At 36.9% G+C, this 25,152-nt stretch overlaps 1 protein-coding gene across 1 annotated transcript; it reads left to right on the top strand.

The window, feature by feature from the left end:
* Window positions 1-426: 426 nt before the first annotated feature.
* Window positions 427-23,923, top strand: LOC110114143 (uricase-2 isozyme 2). Its single transcript, XM_020846915.2, has 5 exons — window positions 427-711; window positions 812-904; window positions 1,004-1,079; window positions 22,379-22,488; window positions 23,783-23,923. Exons 1-5 carry the CDS (start codon window positions 511-513, stop codon window positions 23,906-23,908), a joined length of 606 nt encoding a protein of 201 aa, XP_020702574.1. The 5' UTR covers window positions 427-510; the 3' UTR covers window positions 23,909-23,923.
* The last annotated feature ends 1,229 nt before the right edge of the window (window positions 23,924-25,152 follow it).

Raw genomic sequence — 25,152 nt, 5'->3', positions numbered from 1 at the left:
GTTATTTATTTTATGGGGGTTAAGTTGTAAGATCATAGGTTGGTCTTTGTTTCCTCTTTAAAGTTAAAATTATAAATCTCATCATGATCACCTAAATTGCACAAGATTTAGGTAGAGGGCCCCATTTTAATGACATTTTAAGGCTATCTAAAATTTAGGTTTGAAGCTAATGCTTTTAATTGTCATGCTTCATGTCCTAATCCCAGGCATCTGTCCAATGGTGAAGTCATCATTGATAGGATATAATAAGTTTTGCTATAGTAATTTGATCCTTTATATATATATATATATATATATATATAATTGAAGTGGTATGTAAACTTATCAACAATTAATAATTTAATAAAAAACTTATCCACAAAATATTGAAGTTTGTACGCAAATGAGCTGCGAAAGATAATATATTAATATGGGCTCTACGTATGCTTATAGGTATACGTAGGACCGTAGCTGATAATTTCTCCATCGATCAAGTTTGTCGCTTCCGGTTGAGAAAGTACAGCAGCAGCCATGGCCGGCGGATTCAAGCTCGAACAGCAGCATGGCAAGGGTAGGGTTAGGGTTTCAAGGGTTTGGAGAAAGGCCGGCGAAGGTGGAGCTGATGTCATCGTTGAGTGGAACGTTAGCATCTCCCTTCTCTCCGATTGCCTTGAAGCCTACACCGACGGCGACAACTCCTCCATCGTCGCCACTGATACCATGAAAAACACTGTAAATTCTCTTCCTTTGTTGAGTTTCTACGTATTTTTCAGCCTTTCGATGGAGCTTTCTGCTGTAAACTAATAAATTTCAAACTATTGCGGTTCGGAAGGTTTATGCTAAAGCAAAGGAGTGTACGGAAGTTGAATCCCCGGAGAGTTTCGCGATCCGCCTGGCGAAACACTTTACGAGCTTCTATCCGAAGGTAATTTCTGCTTGTCTCTGCTGAGGGGCTTGTTTTTGGTGTTTTTTCGTATTTTTTTCCTTTGAATGATCTGTTGTGAATGAAAGGGTGTGATAGTAGGTGACAACTGCTATTATTTCCATAGTGGAGAAACCATGGGAGCAGGTTGTTGTGGATGGCCGGCCACATGCACATGGTCAGTGCATTCCATCTTCTTTGATTTTTTTTGTTTGTTTTTCTTCTATTTTGCACTATTTTCTCATCAAACTTTGAGATGTAGTGGATTTTGCGAAGCTAGCGAAATTAGAACATGGAAGGCAACACAAGTTGAAGAGCAATGCTTCATTGCCTAACTCATGGTCAGAATTAGTCTCCATTAGCCTTGGAGGTTTCTTTTGGTCTAAAGTTGAAAAAAAAAAAGATAAATCGAGTTGCCCAGAATCAAATTCATTCTAACAGTGTTTCTTCGAAACATTGGCAAAGTAAATAAATAAATAAAAAATCGGTTTATGTTTCTCGCTTTAGATGAAACATAACTGAATCAGCCTGTTTAATGGGCTATTGGATACGTGCTCAAGAAGTAAACAAAAGAAATGTAGCCCATGACATAACATATTACTGATAGCTTGACAACAGTTGACCAAACAGAATAAAAATATTTGACGCATCCTATTCAAGGTAATGCTTATGATGGGCAATAGTAAACATTGATCCAGGAGAAGCAAATAGCAAATTAAGAGCTATATTCAAAAACACACAGATGATGCTTAAGATTTAATAAAGAGATTAACCTCGGGGAAGATTAAATTGGAGCATGAAAATATATAAAATATTATTCTCAAGTTGCTCTTGGTTAATTACAAGTTACCTATGCCTCCCCTTACATAGAGGAATTATAGCTGACATATATTAAAGAATATCTAAAAAAATTGATCAAATAAAATCAAATTCATTACTCCTTAATGCTAAATTCCTAGAGATCACCAAGCATGCTTTCTAAAACATGACGGTCGCTTGTCCCCAATTTTTTTGTTGTAGTGTTTGTAGCATTAAATATACAAATTAAAAGTGTTTTTTCTTGGCTTCTTTTCAAACACCCTTGGTGTTTTTAATGGAAGAAAACACCTTCTTATCAACTATATAAGTAATAAAATAATAAGCAATCATAGAATAGTCTCAATACCATATCTCTTAACTGGCTTATTCTTTTGCATGCTCCCCATAATTTAAATTGTTGATTAAATTTCAATCTAGCATTTGACGGTCATTCATTTTCAACAACAATTTGTTTACCCTCTGAATTGGAATTATGAACACCGTACTTCCAAGAACTTTTTTGAAAGGTTAAGAAGGGGATGTCGTTGAACCTTGGGTTATCCTTGTAGTTGAAGGTTGAACAAAGTAGAGATGTCAGTAATGGAAGAACATATTTTACTTATGGTGAAATTCTCTTATCAAACACAACATATCAAGAGATTTTAACCTGCATAGTAAGTAAGCGTGAATCTAAAGGTAATTAATTGCCTACCCTGTAAATTAAATTCTCTTTAATATCTTAAAGGCTTTTGCTAATTTTGCCCCCTTCATTCAATCAATTTTCCCTTCACACTGCACTTGTAACTGCCCAATGCCTTTTATGCTGCTATTTCTCTCTTCCTAGGTTTCATGATTCAACTCTCCTTCTCTCCCCTCTCCTTACGTCGACGGTGATGCCCACACCTCTCCATCTCTCCCAATTTCAACAGTTATTGTCTGCACAACTCTTACTTGCTCCTGACTCAACGGTGATCCCTGCACCTCTCCCCACTCCCCAACTTCGATGGCTGATGCTTTCACATTTGTCCCTCTCTCCGAACACCAATGGCGATGCCTGCACCTCCCTACCTCTCTCCCAACTCTGACAACTAATGCTTGCATGCCTCTGCTTCTTTCCCTCTCTTCTGATACCAATGGCCGACTTAGGGTGAGCTTTAGTATTTCTAGAAAAAATGATTCTCTTTATTTTTATCAGTTAATTTTTGTAATTTAAATAAAAAACATGGATTTTGTGGTTGTTCAATGATATTCTTTCATTTGTTCCATTTCGTGTTGATGCATCAGCTCAAAAATAAATTCATATACATGGGTTCTTTGGGTAGTCATAAAATTAGAAGAAGTAACACTAGCTAATGCACATTCATTTCTTTATTGGTATACATTTAAGGTCATAACTATAGATTTCCTTATGGTTAGAAAATCTTGACCAATTATTGCAAATAGATTGAGGTTCAATATTTTTTAAAAGCGGCAGTATGTCAATGTGCTGACACATTTGGTTAGTTGATTATGGTTTATTCTAGATGTTCACTTTGATGTGAACTAAGTGAAACACTTTGAATCTCCTGAAATATACTTGACCGATTATGCGCCTTCATTTTTATATTGTTGTTTGCCCCTACTTGCATTTACTTGTCCCAAAACATCAATTGCATTGTATAATGGTTTACCATTTAGTTTTTTTGAGTATTATTTCATTTACACGATAAGTTGCCTACCCTCAAAAAAGACTATTTTTGCCCCTAATTGTAAGTACATCAATACACCTCTAAATCTTCTCAAACTCATCATGGCGACAAAAAATACACCTGAAAGACTTCTTACCAAGCTTTTGAGATAAACCATCAGAATTAGACGCAACTTACACTACATTAAATACTCATAGTTAAGAAATATTTAGCTTCTTCCCAAACAATTTTCTATATGGATAAACATTCTCAGCACTTCTAAGTGAAGTTCGATTGTTGACAGACAACAATTTGCACGCACAATCAACCTAAAACTTATGCTTAAACTTCTTAGTTTGAAACATGCTTCCAATTGTTTAGAAATTATCATTTCTTCCTTTCAGCTATTTCCTTTTGTTTTGAAGTACTAGGGCAAATAAATTCTCTATGAATTCCACAGTCTGTTAGTAAATCAGGAAATTTATTAGGCATATAATCTCCACCATCATTAGATTTTAAATATGAGATTTTAGAATGCAATAAAATTCTCAATTGAAGTTTTGAATTGACAAAATGTTAGAAGAATTTTGTATTTGTGCTTGAAGTAAATTATGGTATATCTCAAAATCATCAATAAAAATAGTTGCATACTGTTTGCAAGTACAAGAAAAATGTGAACTTTTTTGATATATTTGAGTGAATCAATTACAACAGTTGAGTAGAGATCTAATCCAACTTTCTTTGAAAGGATGTTTGTGCATCTTTCTATATTGGAAACTAATACATAAAACTTTACCATTCATCTTTAGCTGAGGAAGGTCATCAAATAGATTTTGCATTCCATTTCACAATGCTTGTCATAATTTATAGGTGCCAATCTTTCATTTCATATATTTTTAGTGTTATGTTCAACATAAGAACTCTTAAGGGCTAACATAGAACTTATATTCTTTTCTTATTTTAGTGATAAGTTAACTTAAACATTAGCATTGGAAAAAACATTGCAGGAGCTGTTACTTGTGTTGAAAAACAAGGAGGTTGGATCAAGTATTTTCCTATTTTAGTTGGATTACATCAATGATCAACTTTAAGCCCATATCTTTTTGCTTTAGTCATGGATGTTCTTACTAGACATTTTTAGGAGAATGTACCCTGGTGTATGCTTTTTACTGATAAAATTCTTCTTGTTGATAAGACTAGAGAGAGTTGAAGGTAAACTTGAATTGTGGAGGTTAACCTTAGAGCCTAAAATTTTTTGTTTGAGTAGATCTAAAACCGAATACATTGAGTGTAATTTTAGTAGTAATAGATCTAATGGGGGGATTGCGACTTTGGACGATCAAGTCATTAATAAGAGAACACCACTTAGATATCCCAGGTCTATTGTATAGAGTGATGGTGAAATAGATGGGGATATTATTAATAGCATTCACGTTGGATGGTTGAAGTGGAGGAATGCATTGGGCGTATTGTGTGATAGAAGATTATCCATCAAACTTAAGGAAAAATTTTATAAGATGGTGGTGAGACCTACAATGCTTTATGTTGTAGGTTTTTGGCCATTAAAAGTGAAGCATACAATTAATTTAAGTGTTGTAGAGATGAGGATGCTCGGGTGGATGAGTGGCTTTACTCTTAGAGAGAAAGTAAAACGAGCATATATATGAAAAGGTTGGAGTAACTCTAATGGCATATAATATTAGAGAGATCTGCTTAGATGGGTTGGTAACATAAAACATCAGCTTTCTGATGACCCGGTTAGGAGAGTAGATGTATTAGATTTGACCAATGTTAAGAGAGACAGAGGTAGACCTAAAAAGACTTGCCTCAGCAAAATTCGGCCCTTAACACGGTCAGGCTGGCGCTTCGTCCGTGTTCTGCGAGGTGTATGCCTCAAATCAGCGGAGGCACGCCTCGCCTCTCTTTAGCGAGGCGTTCGCTTTAAAAATGTTTATATTTAAAACCTAAATCTAATATCGATGCTTTCATTCATTCCTTTCGTTCATGCGCTTTGACTTCCTGCATTCGTGCGCTTGACTTCAGTTGATTCGACCTCTTCAACTTCGCCTAAAGCACAACAGGTAGAGCTTTGGACATTCACTAAAATCTTCCTTGCCTTACTATACGATGTTCTAAAAGCTTCATTGCCTTCTTCGAACGTGGTCTTCGACTTCCCTGCATTCATGTGCTTCGACTTCGGCTCCATTCGGCCTCTTTGACTTTGCCTAAAGAAGGACAGGTTGTCTACCAGTCATATTGTCTTGTTCACAACTCATTTAGATTTAGATTCTTTTATTATTTGAAAGACTAATGTTTGTTACAATTATCGTAGTTTATCAATGTAGTTTCTTCTACATAACTGCAATCCACATAGCTAACGAATTTCGTGGCAAAATTATTGTCATTTCTTGTATACACACATGAACACGAGCATGATTTATCTATGAACTGGATTTCTAGTTTTTTTTTTTTAATTTATAAATTTTGTTTATTTGATGTGTTTTTTAACTATTTTTATTTTTAAAATAATCAAATTAATTTTTAGATGTATTGAGGGTATTTGAAAAAAATTATTATTGCTAACCCAATTTTATCTGCTATTATTGTTGTTATCACCGTTCAATCGTTGTTGTCTTTTTGATGATCATCGTTCTCTTCTTTTAAGAGATCAAATATGTTTTATTTTATTTTAACAATAATAAGTAGTTGAATTTATCCCAGACGTAAAATTGGAAGAAGAGAGAAATAAATAGTTTTTGAAAAAACCTCGTCGGATTCACCATGATATTTATCTTCAAGTGTCTCATTAGGTTTTGTTGCATTCAATTCTTCCTTTGCTTTTTCTTCAATGTTTGCATACTATGTTCACTTAATTTAGTGAATTCATCCCTATAATAGCAAGCAAATTTACTGTTATTAGTAAAACAGAGAATGAACAGAACACCTTGGCACTTGTCTCCTTCCATTTCTTCTTATAGTGAACTGTTGTGAGCTGTGAGCACAAACTTACATATACATATGCATTCCTCTATTTTATCTATATATCCATTCCTCTCTTTTAAAAAAAAATCTTTTTATACATCAGCTTCTTATTGCATATCTTTTCCCTTTTTGAGTGGCATTAAGTGTAGCTTCAATGTCCTATGAATACGATTGCAATGTCTTCCAAATGCCTGAAAAGGAAAACTGTGTTAATTGATAGCCCAATCAAATTAAGCATGCATTTATTAATTGTTAAAGAATTCCAATATTTTATACTGTGAACTTCTCATTGGAGAGTATTGTAGAGGATGGTTAGAAACAAAGATAAAACTACGTCTGGTCATACAAAGGATTTAACATGGAAATATAGCACATAAGTTAAAGTGGAAGGTAGTAATAAGTCATACATCTATTTGAAATGTAATTTTGTGAAAAAGTTGTGAAAGGTGGTGTGACTAGAATGAAAGAATGTCTATTTGGATCAAACAAGAATTTTGCGCCAAGTACTAAAGTGCATGACACAGTTAGAGAGGAGATCAAAGCATACATGAACAAGTATGTAATGTCAAAACATCTTGCACAAAAGCAGTTCGAGGATAAAGTTGATGTTAGCTCCTACTACATGAGTGAGCGTAGCGGTCGGGATTCAGCTTCTTCATTGATGTTTACTCCCATTGATCATTCTATGGCACAAAAATTAGAGGATAGGCCTCCTACTGTATAGAGGATAAGCCCAGAGAATGCTCAGAAGGCACGAAGAAAAGTATGCATGGATCTAGACAGATTCTTCTATAAAAATGTAATCTCATTTAATGTTGCAATATCACCAGCTTACTGCAACATGCTTCATTCTGTTGGAGCATATGGGAGAGGATTCAAACCTTCAACAATGTATGATTTGAGGGCGTGGATTTTGAAAGAGGAGTTGGATAATACTAAAAAAAGCATTAAGGAAATAAAAAGGACTTAGGTCCAAACAGGTGTAACTATTATGTCCGATGGTTGGTCAGATATGAAGAATAGAAGTTTAATAAATATTCTGATCAATAATCTTTACAACACTGTATTGTCAAAGTCAATTGAAGTATTTAATCAAGTGAAAGATGTTGAGTTCATCTTTTGAGTACTAGACAATGCGGTTGAGGAGGTTGGAGAGCATTTAGTAGTTCAATTGGTAATAGATAATGCCAGTGCTTATAAGGCTACAATGACTAAACTTATGGAGAAGAGGAAGCATTTGTATTAGACTCCATGTGCCGCACATTGCATATATCTCATTCTTGAGAAGCTTGAGGAGCTGTCTCAACATAAGAATGGACTGATTAAAGCAAAGAAGATAACTAAATTAACTTACAACGATTCTTGGGTTTTGACACTTATAAGGAATTTTTCAAATAAAGAAATTCTGAGGCCTTTAGCAACAAGATTTGTCACTGCTTGCTTAACATTACAGTGTATATTGGATGTTAGACAACTGTTTGAGTCTATGTTTACCTCAACACAATGGTTGAGTTGTGCATGAGAAAAGAAACATGAGGGGAAAATGATTAGAAATATTATTTTAAATGCCATATTTTGGCAAAGTCTCTTGTATGCAATCATAACCATTTGACCATTAGTACAAGTTTTAAGCATGGTGGTGATGGGGACATCAGATTTCGACAAGTGTACCATCGCCGGAGGCGCAGATCGACGGCCACGATCCAGAGTCTCTATTTTTGATGTATTCGCATTTTATGTTATTTTCTTTATTTTCCTAGTTTGCCCCGAAGGGCATTGTTTCACTCATGTAGCCCTGAGGGCATTTACGTCATTTTATTTTATGTTTATTTTGGGCCTCTTTATATGAAGCATGATGGATTGTAATAGTTAGTTTTTGATGAAATGAAATTTGCTCCTTGTTCTCTTTGTGAGTTCATCCCGCCAAGATCTCTTAGTGAGTTCGCCGGAGAAGACTAGATCTCTTTGTGAGTTCTAGTTTTCGTACAAGTTAATCTTGTGGAAATTCAAAGTAAAGGTAATTGAGGTTAGTAATTTCGTGGTCGCTCGAATCCCTTGATTTTTTCCCTCTCTCCCTTCCCTAGCATTTGCCACCGCCTAGCCTTGACCTGCTCAAGCCGCCGGCCACTCACATAATTAGAATTCCAAATCAGAATTCTAATTCTCCCAATCCCTCTTAGTCCACCCGACCCCTCTCTCTTCCCCTCACCCGAGCCCTCCTCTCTTGGGTTCTTCCACCTTGCCCTCTCATCTACAAGCAAAAGGGATGTATGGCGGATCCGGAATTTGAATGGGGGCTTGTATTCGACGCCCAAGGCAATCTCGACATCCGACAATTGACGTTCTTCGACGCGGGATTTGATTCCGACGACGACACCGTTGGAGCTTACTTGGACCGGATCCTCCCGACTCTCATACACATCATCGACAGACAAAGTCCAGACTACGAGTGGACCATCGACGGCCGTCCACCCGCTCCTCCAACTCCGGCTCCTTCCCCGGCGACGAGTCCTCTCGGTATCACCTGTCTACTAGTGGCATCATTGAGTTTGCTTACAATCCTCCTCCGCTAGCCCTATTTTCGAGAGCAATTAAAGGACCTCAAGGTGAAGGATCTATATATTAAACGTGTGGCTTTTTATTTTCCTAGCTATTCGCATTACTTACATTTCTTTTGGGTTTTATTGCGTAAAGGTTTTGTAATCTCCAATTGTAGTCAGTTACCATGTCTTAATTAATTACTACTTTTCTTGAACTCTACTTGAGCAAGCTAGAATTTATGGTTGATGTGCAAAGTCAATAATCTATTATTAATCTCTAATGTGCAATTCTTAATTCACGCATGATTGCATTACATCATTTTTGGTATCAGAGCATGATAGGATAGGTAATCTCATGCTAAACATTGTCCTAGTCATTACCTTTCCATTTATTAGCTTGTATGCTTGCATATCACCACTTAGAAAAAAAATTTATTTCATCGTGTAGCTGCTGTCCTTTAATTCCTGCAGTGATTAGAGGTCTTTGGGAGTCTCTAACTTAAGTGTGCTGTCCACACCTTAGGAATCTCTCTAAACACTTAGGTTAATGTTCCTAGTTGTGTTAGATTGCTGTCCACTCAAAAACTGCACCGTTTAGAGGCATTTAGAGCTTGTTCACATAGTGTATAAGTGCTGTTTCCACCTCAGAACCTACCCTCATCACCAGTGTGACTTCACCCCTTGCTGTAGTTTGCTGTCCACTCCATTTCAGCTTCATTTAGTGACCTTTAGGAGTGCTAACCTTCGTGTCTCCTTGCTGTCCTTTACCTGTAAACCACCCGTAGCATTCCCCAACCTTAATCAATGGATCCGGAACACATACAAGCGACTCTAGACCTCATAGTGGGCCAATTAGGAACTGTTACGCAGCAAATTCGTAACACTCAGACAGACTTAGCAGATTTTAGGAGACAAACCAGTGATCATTTAGATAACATAGAGCGTATTGGGAATCCCGCGATCTATTCACCTTCACGACCTCACTCACCCTTTGGCGAGGATAACAGAGCAGATCATGGCCACCCTAGAGACCAGTACCGCCATAACCCGAGGGCTACGAGAACCCTTGGAGAGACAATGATGCCCAGTTGTTGAAAAATATTAGGATTGATGCCCCAACGTATGATGGAACCCTTGATCCTCAGGTTTTCTTGGATTGGCTCAAGTCGATGGATAGCTATTTTAAATGGTACAACATTTCAGAAGCTAGGAAAGTTAGATGCGCTGAAATGAAGCTCATGGGTCGAGCCAACCTGTACTGGACTAACTTGGAGAACATGCACGAGGCTCGAGGCGAGCACCCTATCAACGACTGGAGAACTATGAAGCAGGAACTTAGGAGAAAATACCTCCCGCCATCCTACTACCCTAAGCTTCTAGATAAGTGGAATAGTCTGACTCAGGGGAGCAAGTCCGTTAAGGACTACATCTCAGCCTTCGACGATTTCCTGATTCGTTGCAATGGCGAGGAGTCCGCCACCCCAACATAAATCCTGTCCATGTTTAGAGCTGGCCTTAGGGAAGATCTTAGAACTGAACTTTTTGCTAGAGGAATAGACACTTTAGAGGCAGCATGCAGCCTAGTACTTGACCTCGAGGAGTCCAAGACCCACTCCCACACTAGACAGTTTGACTCCCGACCTAACCCCTATCGAACTTCCACCAGCCAGCCCCAAAACCAACCCACGAACTCGATAGGTAGTCGACCCACTGCTAGTTCAGCCCCACCTTGTCTGGACTCTAAAGATAAAGCCCCCGAACGCGACGCGCCCAAAGCAAATTCTGGAACCAAATGTTATAGGTGTCATGGGTATGGGCACATTGCTTCACAATGTTCCAGTCCCTATAAGGTCACCATAATAGAAGAGGTTGACGACGACGAGGAAGAGCCTGAGACTGACTTAATTCATCATGTTGATGAAGAAGAAGATTCTTTCACTGAGGATGAACCTGTCACCCTACAAGTCGTTAGATGCGCTTTGTCCCAGCCAAAGCTAAGTGATGACTGGAGAAGAACTGCCATTTTCCATACCTTTACTAAAATCGGGGATAAGAACTGTAGGGTTATTATTGATAGCGGAAGCTGCATCAACGTTGTTTCTTCAGTGATGATTTCAAAGCTTAACATTAAGGCCACACCTCACCCAAACCCTTATATGGTTGCCTGGATTAACTCAACCTCCATGGAAATAAAAGATAGGAGCCTTATCCCGCTTGAGTTTAATGGATATCAAGAGAAGATTTGGTGTGACGTGTTGATAATGGATGTGGGCCAAATTATTCTTGGTCGCTCCTGGCTGTTTGACAACGACGTTCATATTTATGGGAGGACGAACACCTGCGTGTTTGAGCACAACGGAAAGAAGATTAAATTGATTCCCTCTTAGCCGAAATCCAACAAGAGTGAAGTTAAGATTTCCCCACCTAAACCTAATAAGGGTTTACACTTCTTAACAGTGAAAGAAGTGGACATTGAACTTAACCAAGGATCACCCATGTATGCCCTGGTAGCTAGAGAAGTGGATGATGATCAATAAGGGCAAATCCCCGAGGAAGTTAAGCCTCTTCTTGAGAACTTTGCTGATGTCTTCCCCGAGGAGCTACCTGACCAACTTCCACCCCTTAGGGACATCCAACATGTCATTGATTTAGTACCTGGAGCTTCCCTGCCTAACCTCCCTCACTACCGGATGAACCCAACGGAGCACGCTGAATTAAAAAGGCAAGTAGATGAACTTCTACAACGTGGATTTATCAAAGAGAGCCTTAGCCCGTGTGCCGTTCCTGCCCTTTTAACTCCTAAGAAAGACGGTTCTTGGAGGATGTGTGTTGATAGTCGTGTTATCAACAAGATTACTGTGAAATATCGTTTTCCGATCCTGCGACTAGACGACATGTTAGACATGATGACTGGACCAACACTGTTCTCAAATGTTGATCTTAAAAGCGGATATCATCAGATCAGAATTCGCCCGGGTGATGAATGGAAAACGGTCTTTAAAACAAAAGACGGGTTGTATGAATGGATGGTTATGCCCTTTGGTCTTAGTAACACTCCTAGCACCTTCATGCGGATTATGACCCAAGTCCTTCGACCTTTCCTCGGAAAATTCGTGGTCGTCTACTTCGATGATATATTGATCTATAGTAAATCGGTAGACCAACATTTGGAACACTTGAAGCAGGTCTGTGAGATTTTGAGGAAAGAACAGTTGTATGCAAACTTTCAGAAATGTGTGTTTCTTACTGATAGTGTTACCTTTCTCGGATTCATAATTTCTTCTCGAGGAATTTCAGCCGACCCCGAGAAGGTTAGAGCAATCAATGAGTGGCCTGAGCCTAGAAATATCAGAGATGTTTGGAGTTTTCACGGATTGGCCACATTCTATAGGAGGTTTATTAGAAACTTTAGCACTATAGTAACACCCATAACCGACTGCCTCAAGAAAGGAGAATTTCATTGGACTTTAGCTGTCACGAAGGCTTTCGAGGATGTTAAAAAGAAAATGATTGAAGCCCCTGTTATGCGTTTCCCTGATTTTTCTAAAGTCTTTGAAGTAACATGTGACGCATCAGGAATTGGTATAGGAGGAGTTTTATCTCAAGAGGGACACCCTGTGGCCTATTTTAGCGAAAAATTAAACGACATTCGTCAGAGGTATTCTACTTATGACAAGGAATTCTATGCGGTCATCCAGTCCCTCAGATACTGGAGACATTACTTATTGCCACAAGAATTTGTGATATTCTCGGACCACGAGGCCTTAAGATACATCAATTCACAGAAGAAACTCAATACCCGCCATGGTCGTTGGGTTGAATTCTTACAAGAGTACACTTACATGATTAGACGTAAGGCTGTATCTGAGAATAAAGCTGCGGATGCCCTGAGCAGGAGGCTGATGATTACTCAAGAAATGAGAACTGAGGTTACTGGATTTGAACGCCTTAAGGAGGATTACTTGGACTGCCCTGATTTCAACGAAACATACTCCCTACTGACCAGCGGAGAAGATCGAATAATAAATGATTTTCTGGTAGAAGATGGCTATCTGTTCAAGTCACAAAGACTTTTTATTCCCAACACTTCACTACAGGAATTTCTAGTTTGGGAGTTACATGCCGGAGGTCTAGCTGGCCACTTTGGCCAATCCAAAACTATTGCAGCGCTAGAGAATCGATTCTTTTGGCCCACCCTTAAGCGCGATGTAGGCAAGCTGATAAAGAGATGTCACACCTGCCAGCTTGCCAAACAACGTAAGCAGAACACGGGCCTCTACACCCCGCTCCCCGTGCCAAATTTCCCTTGGCAGGATGTAAGTATGGACTTTGTATTAGGTTTACCCAAGACCATTAGAAAGCACGATTCAGTTTGCGTTGTCGTTGATAGGTTCTCAAAGATGGCTCATTTCCTCCCCTGCTCTAAAACTTTTGATGCTTCCCAGGTTGCTAAGCTCTACTTTGACGAAATTGTGAGACTTTATGGGATACCAAAGACTATTGTCTCTGATAGGGATGTTAAGTTCGCAAGTTACTTTTGGAAAACGTTATGGCACAAAATGGGTACGAAATTATAGTTTTCCACCGCCTTTCACCCTCAGACTGATGGTCAGACGGAAGTCGTTAACAGAAGCTTAGGAAACCTCTTAAGAACTTTAGTAGGTGAGAACCTTAGAGACTGGTATTCTAAGTTACCCATTGCCGAGTTTGCCTATAACAATTATGTCAACCAAACCACGGGCTGAGCCCTGCCGAGATTGTATACGGATACCAACCTAGGCAACCTATAGATCTAATTCCCATGGGTCCTAAGTCTAGATCATCTGAGTCAGCATGTGCATTTGCATCTCATTTACAAGAATTGCACAAAGAAATTAATAAAAGAATTAAACTGAGCAATGCTAACTATAAACTCACGGTGGACCTCAAGAAACGGTTTAAAGAATTTGAAGTGAGAGATTTTGTAATGGTTCGGATTCGTCCGGAGCGGTTTTCGTAAGGGACCGTTAAGAAACTACCTGCGAGGAGCGCGGGACCTTTCAAAATAATTTCTAAAATAAACAGTAATGCTTATGTGCTCGACCTTCCCGAAGGTTTTAACTTTAGCCCCACATTTAACATTGAAGATCTTGTAACCTACGAGGGACCGGATTTTAACTCCACCAACCCATTACATGATGAACCTTGTGTGTCCCCACCTTGTGAGATCCCCAGCCTACCCCCACTTCCTAACATGCCCACTTTACCTACTGCGGAAAGGATTGAGGCAATACTCAGCGATAACATCATCTCCACTAAAGATGGTGGTCGCCGAAGGTACTTAGTTCAATGGGCAGTAAAGCCGGAGACGGAAATCGTGTGGATCGACCGAGATGAGCTGCAGAGATTGGACCCAGACTTGCTGGAGTGGTATAAGGCTTCTAGAGACACTCACTCGACAGGGTCGAGTTTTCCCCCACCTGGGGGGAATGATGGGGACATCAAATTTCGACACGTGTACCATCGCCGGAGGCGCAGATCGACGGCCACGATCCAGAGTATCTATTTTTGATGTATTCACATTTTATGTTATTTTCTTTATTTTCCTAGTTTGCCCCTGAGGGCATTGTTTCACTCATATAGCCCTGAGGGCATTTACCTCATTTTATTTTATATTTATTTTGGGCCTCTTTATATGAGGCATGATGGATTGTAATAGTTAGTTTTTTATGAAATGAAATTTGCTCCTTGTTCTCTTTGTGAGTTCATCCCGCCAAGATCTCTTAGTGAGTTCGCCGGAGAAGACTAGATCTCTTTGTGAGTTCTAGTTTTCGTACAAGTTAATATTGTGGAAATTCAAAGTAAAGGTAATTGAGGTTTGTAATTTCGTGGTCGCTCGAATCCCTTGATTTTTTCCCTCTCTCCCTCCCCTAGCATTTGCCGCCACCTAGTCTTGACCTGCTCAAGCCGCCGACCACCTTTGCTGCCTCCTCTCGCCGGCCAGCCCCCCCTCCAGGCCTATGGTCGCCGGCCCAGGGCCCTCCCGTGCAGCCACCCCCCCCTCCACCGCTCCCCAACTCCACCACTGACAGCCAAACCGTGAGCTCCAACCCACTGAAAATTTTCCCTGCAGGCCCCCCTTGTTGCCGTCTCTCCCTGTGTTGCCCAGCCCGTGGAATTTCAAAATCTTAATGCTTAATTAATTGCCTAATTAATAATCCATATTCAGGCAGGCAATTAATAGCATTTAACCATATTTGAAATTCAAATTCTATTTTTCCCTCTCATTTCAAATCAATTAGGGAAGTTACTTAAGTCCCAATTAAATCTGAAATTATAATATCATAATTTGATTAGGATTTACTTACTCTACCATGGGCCCCACTTAATGAAAATTATTTTCCTCTTCCCCGCTGTGCTTGGCCGAAACCCCCTCTCTTGATTTTCTCTCTCCTTCACATTAATCCCCTCTCCATTAAACCCTCTAACTCGTCATAAACCGCTGGCCACCTCCTTTGGAAAATAATTTGAATTCTCAAATTAATTTTCCCTCCTCACATAATTAGAATTCCAAATCAGAATTCTAATTCTCCCAATCCCTCTTAGTCCACCCGACCCCTCTCTCTCTTCCCCTCACCCGAGCCCTCCTCTCTTGGGTTCTTCCACCTTTCCCTCTCATCTACAAGCAAAAGGGATGTATGGCGGATCCGGAATTTGAATAGGGGCTTGTATTCGACGCCCACGACAATCTCGACATCCGGCAATCGCCGTTCTTCGACGTGGGGTTTGATTCCGACAAGGACACCGTTGGAGCTTACTTAGACCGGATCCTCCCGACTCTCATATACGTCATCGACAGACAAAGTCTATACTACGAGTGGACCATCGACGGCCGTCCACCCGCTCCTCCAACTCCGGCGACGAGTCCTCTCGGTATCGCCTGTCTACTAGTGGCATCGTTGAGTTTGCTTACAATCCTCCTCCGCTAGCCCTATTTTCGAGAGCAATTAAAGGACCTCAAGGTGAAGGATCTATATATTAAACGTGTGGCTTTTTATTTTTCTAGCTATTCGCATTACTTACATTTCTTTTGGGTTTTATTGCGTAAAGGTTTTGTAATCTCCAATTGTAGTCAATTACCATGTCTTAATTAATCACTACTTTTCTTGAATTCTACTTGAGCAAGCTAGAATTTATGGTTGATGTGCAAAGTCAATAATCTATTATTAATCTCTAATGTGCAATTCTTAATTCACGCATGATTGCATTACATCAGGTGGATGTAGAGAAGAAGCCTCTTATGGATAAACTAAAAGAAATATTGCCCACAACCTAGGGGGTGAAGAAGGAAGCTATAGGGAAATTTAGAATATTATTGATGATAGGTGGGAGCTACAACTTCATTGAAACCTGCAATTTGTGGAACAAAGCTCCAAGTTTACCATCCTTTGGGTAGCTTAATCATATGAGCTTGGGTTTTGTCATCTCCTTGATTTGTGTGTGCATTGTGATTATGGAAGTAGATCTGAGTTCACATGCAAGTTATTAGTTTATGGCACCCCATTCACACGCCATTACTTGTGATTTTATTTCCAAGTGCTTTAATCTAGCAATAAAAGCCAATAAATTTAGCATTATGCATTGCTTCAATTGAAGATTAGGGTTATTTATGCTTCGTCATCTTGACACAACCGTAGTTCTTTTCTATAATATTTGCTAAATTATGACACTATATAAATCTTGTTAGCTTATAAATAGTTAAAATGTTATAATTGAAAGAAGAAAGATTGATAAATTGTAACATTTTGAGAACAAGAACTTCCCTTTATTTACACGGTGGAAACTAACTACAAAATTAGAATTTGCGGAATGCATAATCTTTTTACAAAATTCTATGTTGAAGAGAAAGTTATCAAATCCATGACTATTTAAAAGTTCTCTTTTTTAATATATCAAGTTTGAAGAGGGCAGAGGCGTCATCTAAGGTTGAAACATGGACAAGGAATGACTTTTGACAAACTTGTAGGAGAAAAGCTATGCATGAACAAACCAAACGCTACATTACAAGTGGGGATAATATTAGGCTATATAAGTTAAAAGTTAGATTATAACATGCAATACGCCTTTTGGTATAATAGGTGGATTTCTCTTTGAAACTCCACAATTAAGTGTGCTCGTAAGGGGCAACGTTTGAGATAAGATGATCTCTTGGGAAGTTATATAAAAAAGGATCGTGAGTGTAATAGCTTGTATTTTGATCCAGTTAAATAATTTTTTTTTTCTGGAATCAACATAAGTCCAAATCGCAAACTGTCTTTGCCATAGCATAGATATTATAGCCTTTTAATTACACAAATGTTTCCTTAAGTTCTTGGCATTGGTGCAAATTCCTAAAAAATTGACATCTGTCGGTACAAGTGGGAATTTTGGGACCATCAAGTGTCCGTTTTACAAGTTGATTTCACTAGAATTTTCTAAATAAAATGTGCTATTTTATAGATATTTTTTTCTAAATTTTGAAGCCCCAAAAAATTTTATATGAATTTTATACTAAAATTTAAACAAATTATATTATTATGATATTAAAATATCTTAATCCATAATGAACAGAATCTTTTAAATCCATTCTAATCCCTTAGGCTAAATAAGAATCTAAGTAATAAAGAAAAAAAGGGTTTTAAGAGAGAAATAAGGAGAGAGAAAATAGAGGCATGAATTTGGAGGTCGTAAAATAATTTTTGTTTGTCGACTCTGTTAGGAGATTTGCTCGCCTCGTTGTAGGGAACCATTACCTTATTTCTGATTTCAATTATTTTGTGTTTTTAATATTTTTAGATTAATTTTGTATTTTCGTTACTGAAAAATGAGGATAATTTTGTATTGGCAAAACTTCACTACATAACTTTTAGTACATAATAAATCTCGTCAATATGAGCATTTTGACTGAAATATATTAAATTTTTACTGATTAAATTGAAAGATATGATTTTTTGAAGTAAATGAATAGTAGATAAATTTGATAGATTTCTCTTTATTTATAATTTTTTGCATTTCATATATGATATTGACTTATATTGCATAGAAAAGATAGCATTTGTAGTAAGCAAGGAAGACTGACTGTTAACACATTATACTAAATACATGTTGGCTATTAAAATATAATACCCTACATAGGAAGGTGGGCCGACGATCTTTCTTTTAAATAAAATATTAATGGTGTAATCGAATGATTGAATTATGCTGGTAGGAAGAGAGTGATGACTTTTAAATGATTATTGAAAGACACCTGTGAAAATAAATGATTAATAGAAAAAATGAAAGATAAGGTGAGATTAACAGATTGATAGATATGACAGATAATAGATGTTTAAAAGAAAACACCATGTCAAAGCTGGATTACCATGCCTTTACATTAATTGATTAATAAATATAACTAAAATTATACTACATTAATTTTGATACAACATAGCATAACATACTAGCATGACTTATTTGGTGATTTTATTGATCATATTAATTTTATTATTAATTTTTGATATTTTTATTACTCATATTAAGTGATGATTTATATTGATTAATACTGAACAAATATATTGATTCTTTTGTCTTGCATGGAAGTAGTAATAAAGTTTTGATCACTTATTGGATTTTTATGCTCATTATATGAATTTTTATGATTTCAGGTCATGGTAGGGATCATGACTAGTTGGAGTGAGATTGATAGACATCCTTAGGTTTTCTTTTGATTTTATTTTTATATTATCTTATATTGTTTAGTCAGAAGTTTGTGATAGAGTAGTAATTGTATTGATCTCCGACTATTGTATATTGATTTTGGAAATATAGTGAAATATTTTGAGGTATATGATTGTTAGTTGCTTTCAATGGATATAGATTTATTACTGTGATGATTTATAGAAACTCTTGTTGATTAGATAATTTTCCAAAGTTGATTCTAGGGTGTTTTAATTGGTAGCAGAACATAGTTATTAGAAGAATTTATTTTTTATCAGAGCTGTAAGAATTGATTAAGAGTTGGTTAGATTAAGATACATTTTTTGCATATATAATTAATTGCATGTGTGAATTACCAGTTGAAATGGATCCGCCAGAGTCAAATATACCAAATGAGCAATATAATGCAGCTCTAATGCCATCAGGCAGTGTTATGCACTTGGCCACTATTATAACACAGGTAATGGGGATGCGCAAAGTAAGTCAGTTGAAAATAAAGAAGAGGGAGAAGCACTTACAGACATTCCATAAGCTGAAGCCTTCACTGTTAAAAGATCTGTAGGATCTGAAGCTGCAGAAGTTTGGTTACTGAGGATTAAAAAAAATTTGGATAACATGCATTATATAGAGACCAGGAAGGTACCATTAGTTGTGTTCCTCTTTGAATGAGAGGCTGAGAGATGGTGTGTTGGACAGTAGGGAGAAAAATTCTTGGGGAAGACTAATGTTGAGATCACTTGGGATGACTTCGTGATAGTGTTTAGGATGTGATTTGTACCTCCATCAGCCCGACGACAGATGCAGAAAGCTTTTATTAAGTTGGACCAGGGATGCAAGACAATGATGCAGTATGAGGTTTAGTTTGCTGCACTAGCTAGATATGCTTCTCACTTTTTCCCTACTGCTGAAGAAAAATACTCCAGATTTTTGTAGGAATTGAGCAGAGAGCTGAGACATCTGTTAGTACTTTTACAGATTTAAGAGTTTTTTGAGTTGGTGGAGTGGATCAGATTGATAGAGATTGATTTGGTAGCACCAATATTCAGATATGAGGTGGACGCCAGATACGATTTCAGTAGGAAGAGCGAAGAAAAGACAAACAGAGGTAGAGATAGAGGCTGTGTCAGCGAGAAAAAGAAAGATATAATTATTCGAGGAGATCTGATTTGATAACATATACATACAGTTATGGTGAGTACATTCATTGTGGTCGACAACATGCGGGTCAGTGTTACCTGTTGGTTGGACGTTTTCACTATGGATAGTAGGGACATAAGGTAGCAGACTGTCCTCAGAGGGGACGTTCAGGAAGAACTGATTCTGGTTTAGGACTGTCCAGACATATTGTAAAACAAAGGACTGTAAGTTCCAGAGTATATAATGAAAGATCAACCAACATGGCGGATGACAGATCTGTCAGTGGTAGTCAGAGGGAGACTATTGTACCATAACAGACTGCACCTACTCCAGTGATGTTACGTGTGTAAAACTTGTAGTATTTGAAAGACTGATAATAACATGAGAGTTCTGCTGATAAGAAGTTTATTTTAAATGATTGCATGACATAACATATCATACATAATTAAATGTCATATAATAGAATGAACTGTATGATTGGATGATTTCTTGACAAGTTTTGATTTGATTTAAATTTTGATCATACGAATTTGATTTATACCGATTTTGTGCCTATATTCTTAAGGAAAATGTCGGAGATGACTTTTTTTTAAATGGGTAGATTGTAATAACCTATATTTTAACCAATATATATAAATAAGAGGAGAGAGAAAATAAAGACTTAGATTTGGAGGTTGTAAAAAGATTTTTATCCGTCGACTCTATTGGGAGATTTGCTCGCATCTTTTTAAGGAACTATTACCCTATTTTTGATTTCAATACATTTTTTTTATATATTTTCCTAATCAATTTTGTATTTTTGTTACTAAAAAAATGAGGATAATTTTGTATTAACAAAACTCTCACTGCATAATTTTTGGTATAATCTCATCAATATGAGCATTTTGATTGGAATGTTAATTTTTTATCAATTAGATTGAAATATATGATTTTTTGAAGTAAATGCAAGGTAGATAAAATTGATAGAATTTTTTTTTATTTATAAATTTATGCATTTCATACATGATATTGACTTACATTACATTGAAAAGATAGCATTTGCATATAAGTAAAAAAATGTTTGCTGTTAACATTATAATGAATACGGGTTGGCTCTTAAAATATAATATCCTTCGCAGGAGGGTCCACCGACAGGCTTTCATTTAATTAAAAGGTTAGTGATGTAATACAAGTTGTAGTCTGTAACTGACTGATTGAATTATGCCGATGGGTAGAGGATAACAACTCTTAAATGATTATTGAAAGCCAAATAATTAATATAAAAAAATGAAAGATAATATGAGATTGGTAAATTGATAGTTATGAAAAATAACAAATGTACGAAAGAAACACCATATTAAAGTTGAATTGTCCTGCTTTGCTTTATATTAACTAATTGATAGATATAACTAAACTTATACTGACATTATTTTTAATACGACATAGCATAACATATTAGGATGACTTATTGAGTGACTTTATTGATCAGATTGATTTTATTATTAATTTTTGAGATTTTTATTACTCATATTAAGTGATAATTGATATTAACTAGAATTGAACATGCATATTGGTTCTTTTACCTTTGCATTGGAAATAATGATAGAGTTTGGTTGCTTGTTGGACTTTTATGCTATTATGTAGGTTTTTATGATTTCAAGTCAGGGAATGAGTTAGGACTAGTTGGAGTGAGATTGGGAGAGATACTCAGGTTTTCTTTTGATTTTGTTTATATTTTCCCTTAATATTTTGTAATCATGAGTTTGTGATAGAATAGTGATTGTATTGATCTTCGGCTATTATATATTGATTTTGGAAATATAGTGAAATATTTTGAGGTATATAATTATTAGTTGCTTTCACTGGATATAGATTTATTACTGTGATGATTTTAAAAGCTCTGGTTGATTAGCCAATTCTTCCAAATTTGATTATGAGGCATTACAGTGAGATTCTGCTTAGTATGGTACAAGCTAAGGCTGCTGAGCCAAAGTGAATGATGTTTTGCATGCTATATCAAGGAGTGTTGCAATTAATATCAGAGCGTTACCTCTTTTAGTATGAAATGTGGTTATAAGCTTTCTTGCATTTACTCTTACCCATAAATTTATGGTTTTATTCCTCCTTGAGGCCTAAAATTGGTTTATTATAGAAAGATATTCCATGTTTTGTTTTCTAGATATAAACTATAAATAACTTTCAGAGAGTATTGTATTGTCTGTATTAAATTACTTAAGATGAAAATACAGATGAGCCATTGTTATCGGTGCATAGAATCTCATTAAAGTACTCATTCTTAAAATTAAATAGCGGAGGGAGAGAGGGAGGGGTGAGTAGAGTTATATTGGAGTCTCTTTTCTTCATAGTTGAATAGAGAGAGAACGAAGGAGTTGAGGGAGAACGGTAGTGAATGGACAAAATTCTTAAGTTGTACTTGAGGAACACGTAGGGAGGGAGGGAGAGTTGGAGGAATGGAGAACCAGGTTAGGGAGATAGGATTTGTCAATGGATAAATATTCTAAGATGTACTTGAGAAACAGTTTATTAATAATCTGATATCAGTGGTCCTCAGTTTTAGAACTTTATTTGTTGTGCCAGGTTATATTTCTTTTTCATTGGTCATTGTTCACTTCTTATAATTTTAATTTTGTTTTGTGTAGGATTTAAGCTTGGGTCTGAGAAGCATACAACTGAAGTAAATTTGAAGAAGTTTGGTGCTCTTAGATTGATATCTGGAATTCAAGGTTTATCTTTGTTAAAAACTACACAGGTAGAATGTTATATTACTTTGAAATATTTGTTGTGGGTTCTTTTTTGGTCAAAATTAGATGCACCGGTATGTGCAATACAGCTGGTGCTATTGGGATTTTTTTCTTACTGTGAAATAAATGCATATACTTTATTTTCCATGACTACATGCTATAAAAGTTGACTATCAAAACTCTTGATTAGAAATACCAGCTCATAAAAGATGATCTTTTCAGGAAATGGAATGCCTTATGAATTTTGGAATTGAAAAATCACATACAATAATAAAGCGACAACTGATTTCCCATGAATTATATAATAAATTCTATCCCTGGATGGATAATCTTAAAATGTTGCAGTTTCCTAGCATTTGCGTGTGTTGTGTATGTTCCACCTACGCTAGTTAGATGTATTTCATTGAACTAAAATTATAGCTTAATAAATAATCTCATTTCACCACGATTGTGCCATTTGTTGCCTTCGAGGATGTAATTAGTATGATCACTAGAAAAAAACGCTAAAACCATGTGTTGAAGGCTGGAGAAAATGAATTAGACACCTAACAACAGAAAGATAGGCTACAAGTGAAGAATAAAAGCAGCTACTAAGTGAAAAGATAGAAGAGAGAAATTCTTCAAAATGTTTTTCATTATAATTTGGGGGTTGGGTGTAGGGTGCAGGATTAATGCATTCGAACAACTTGCATTGATCTTACACCTTATGGGCACAGGTACTTAGTTCCCTGTCATTTATTATGTTTATTAAATAACAATCCAAATTCATGATACAAGGTAAAATTATCACAAAGCAGAAGCCTTATGCATTAATGAAAGGTAAGTTGTCACGTTGCATTAAATTTACCGTGAGGAGGCCTTATTGTAAAGCAGAGCTTTCCTTAAACTTAAGAAGCCTATGTTTTCTACTTATTGTTAATTTGATAAACGATATGTTTTTGATGAAGGAATTTATCAATTGCTAATTAAGTTATACTAGTTGCATTTTCCTGTCCTTTCTAGAATTGTCTCATATTGCATGTGGTGCCCCTGTGTGTTCAGTCAATTGTCAATTCATGGATTCTTGCTTTTCTTCAACACATTTTAATTACTCTGTAATCCTTATTCATCCTGATACAGTTTATAAATTCTTTTTATTTGCTAAATTTAAATAAATTTGTAAGTGTTTGCATAAAAATCTGCACCAGTTTTCTTGATCTCTTTCTGGTATTTGATTTCCTCTGAGTGCAAAATGAAGTTGGTTAAATGTTTTATTTTAAGTATAGTTGTAAAATTGTTTACTTTCTACATTTAACTATGCAGTCTGGTTTCGAAGGATTTATTAGGGACCGCTACACATTGCTTCCAGAAACAAAAGAAAGGATGTTAGCAACAGAGGTTACGGCTCTCTGGAGGTGCTATTCAGTTTTTTTAGGTTATTTTCATTAAAGCCATTGTCATCTCCAGCTTCCTAGGACCTTTTTATTTTGTGTACCTTTTTTCAGAATATTTAATGGAAGGCTAAGTGTACTTATGTTGATGCGCATGGGAAAAGCTTCTCCTAATGGAAGTTCAGGAGTTTCTTATCTGACATAAAGACCGGCTATTTTTTTTTTTTTTTGCTTTGACAGTTTGACTTAACCATCTAAGATTTCAAATATGCCGTAAGATTTATTAAATTGTTAGTTACAAACATCATAGAGAAAAGCTCCAAGTCTCAAGTGAGTAGTGGCAGAGATGCTTTCATTATTATTTTTGGCAAAATTTTCAGGTGACTACGTAATACAATACTGCAGCAGAAGAAACCTCTATTCCTTAGCTTGGGCTTGATGGCTATGTATTTAGACCTATAAAGAGAAGAGATTACAGTTTAGTGAATAATTGTTGGAATTTATTTTTTGGGTTGTCATCTAGGCTAGGCCAGGCCTGACAATTGACCCGTTAGCATGATACTTGATCCGCCTTTGACTTGATTTGATGACCGTATACACCTTTTTGTGACATGGGATTCATTAGGCGTTTAGACAAATTTTTTAATGTCTTTTGCCTAACATTCTCATCCTAATGCTTATGTATGTTCCTTGGTTCTGTGAATGAGGCTAAAGATGATGAATGAAAGTATTACTTCTACTCCTAATTTCTCCCTCCCACCATCCTTCTCTCTCTCTTCCCCCCATTTAAGCTAGTTGGCCACCCTTCCACCTCTCCACTTTTCTTCAAGTACTGTATCTCTCCTCTTCTCTCCCTCTCTTCCTCTTCCTCCTCTTCTCTCCTCTTCCCAATACAGTTCTCATATTTTCTACTAGAAAATTGCATTTAAGCCCTTCACACCCAAACCGATCTTCGTCATGCTAATCTGATGGAATCCAAACATCTTTCATCTCATCCACATCCAAACCTTCAATCTCACACTCATCTTTTCAACGAGAGCTTGGCTGGATTAAGGCAATGTTATTGTATCTTCATCTCACACATTGAAAACTTTATCAATTGGTAGCAGAGCAGAATCTCCAGCACTCCTTGGTGCTCACTTCATGCTCGCTGGATTTCTACTCGCTGATTTGCTTCGTATTTTGTTAGACCGGTCCAGTGGACCGGTCCAGCCGGTCCGCACGGGACCGGCCGAGTTACTGTTTAGACTGTGTTGCCCTCGTTTCTAGTTTTGAGTCTGAGCTCAGACAGTGGTTATGAGA

This window comes from Dendrobium catenatum, unplaced genomic scaffold, assembly GCF_001605985.2.
Source record: "Dendrobium catenatum unplaced genomic scaffold, ASM160598v2 fragScaff_scaffold_621, whole genome shotgun sequence".
In the NCBI taxonomy this organism is placed as follows: Eukaryota; Viridiplantae; Streptophyta; class Magnoliopsida; order Asparagales; family Orchidaceae; genus Dendrobium; species Dendrobium catenatum.
The sequence above is the reverse complement of the archived record's forward strand: the minus strand, read 5'-3'. Positions and strand labels throughout refer to the sequence as shown.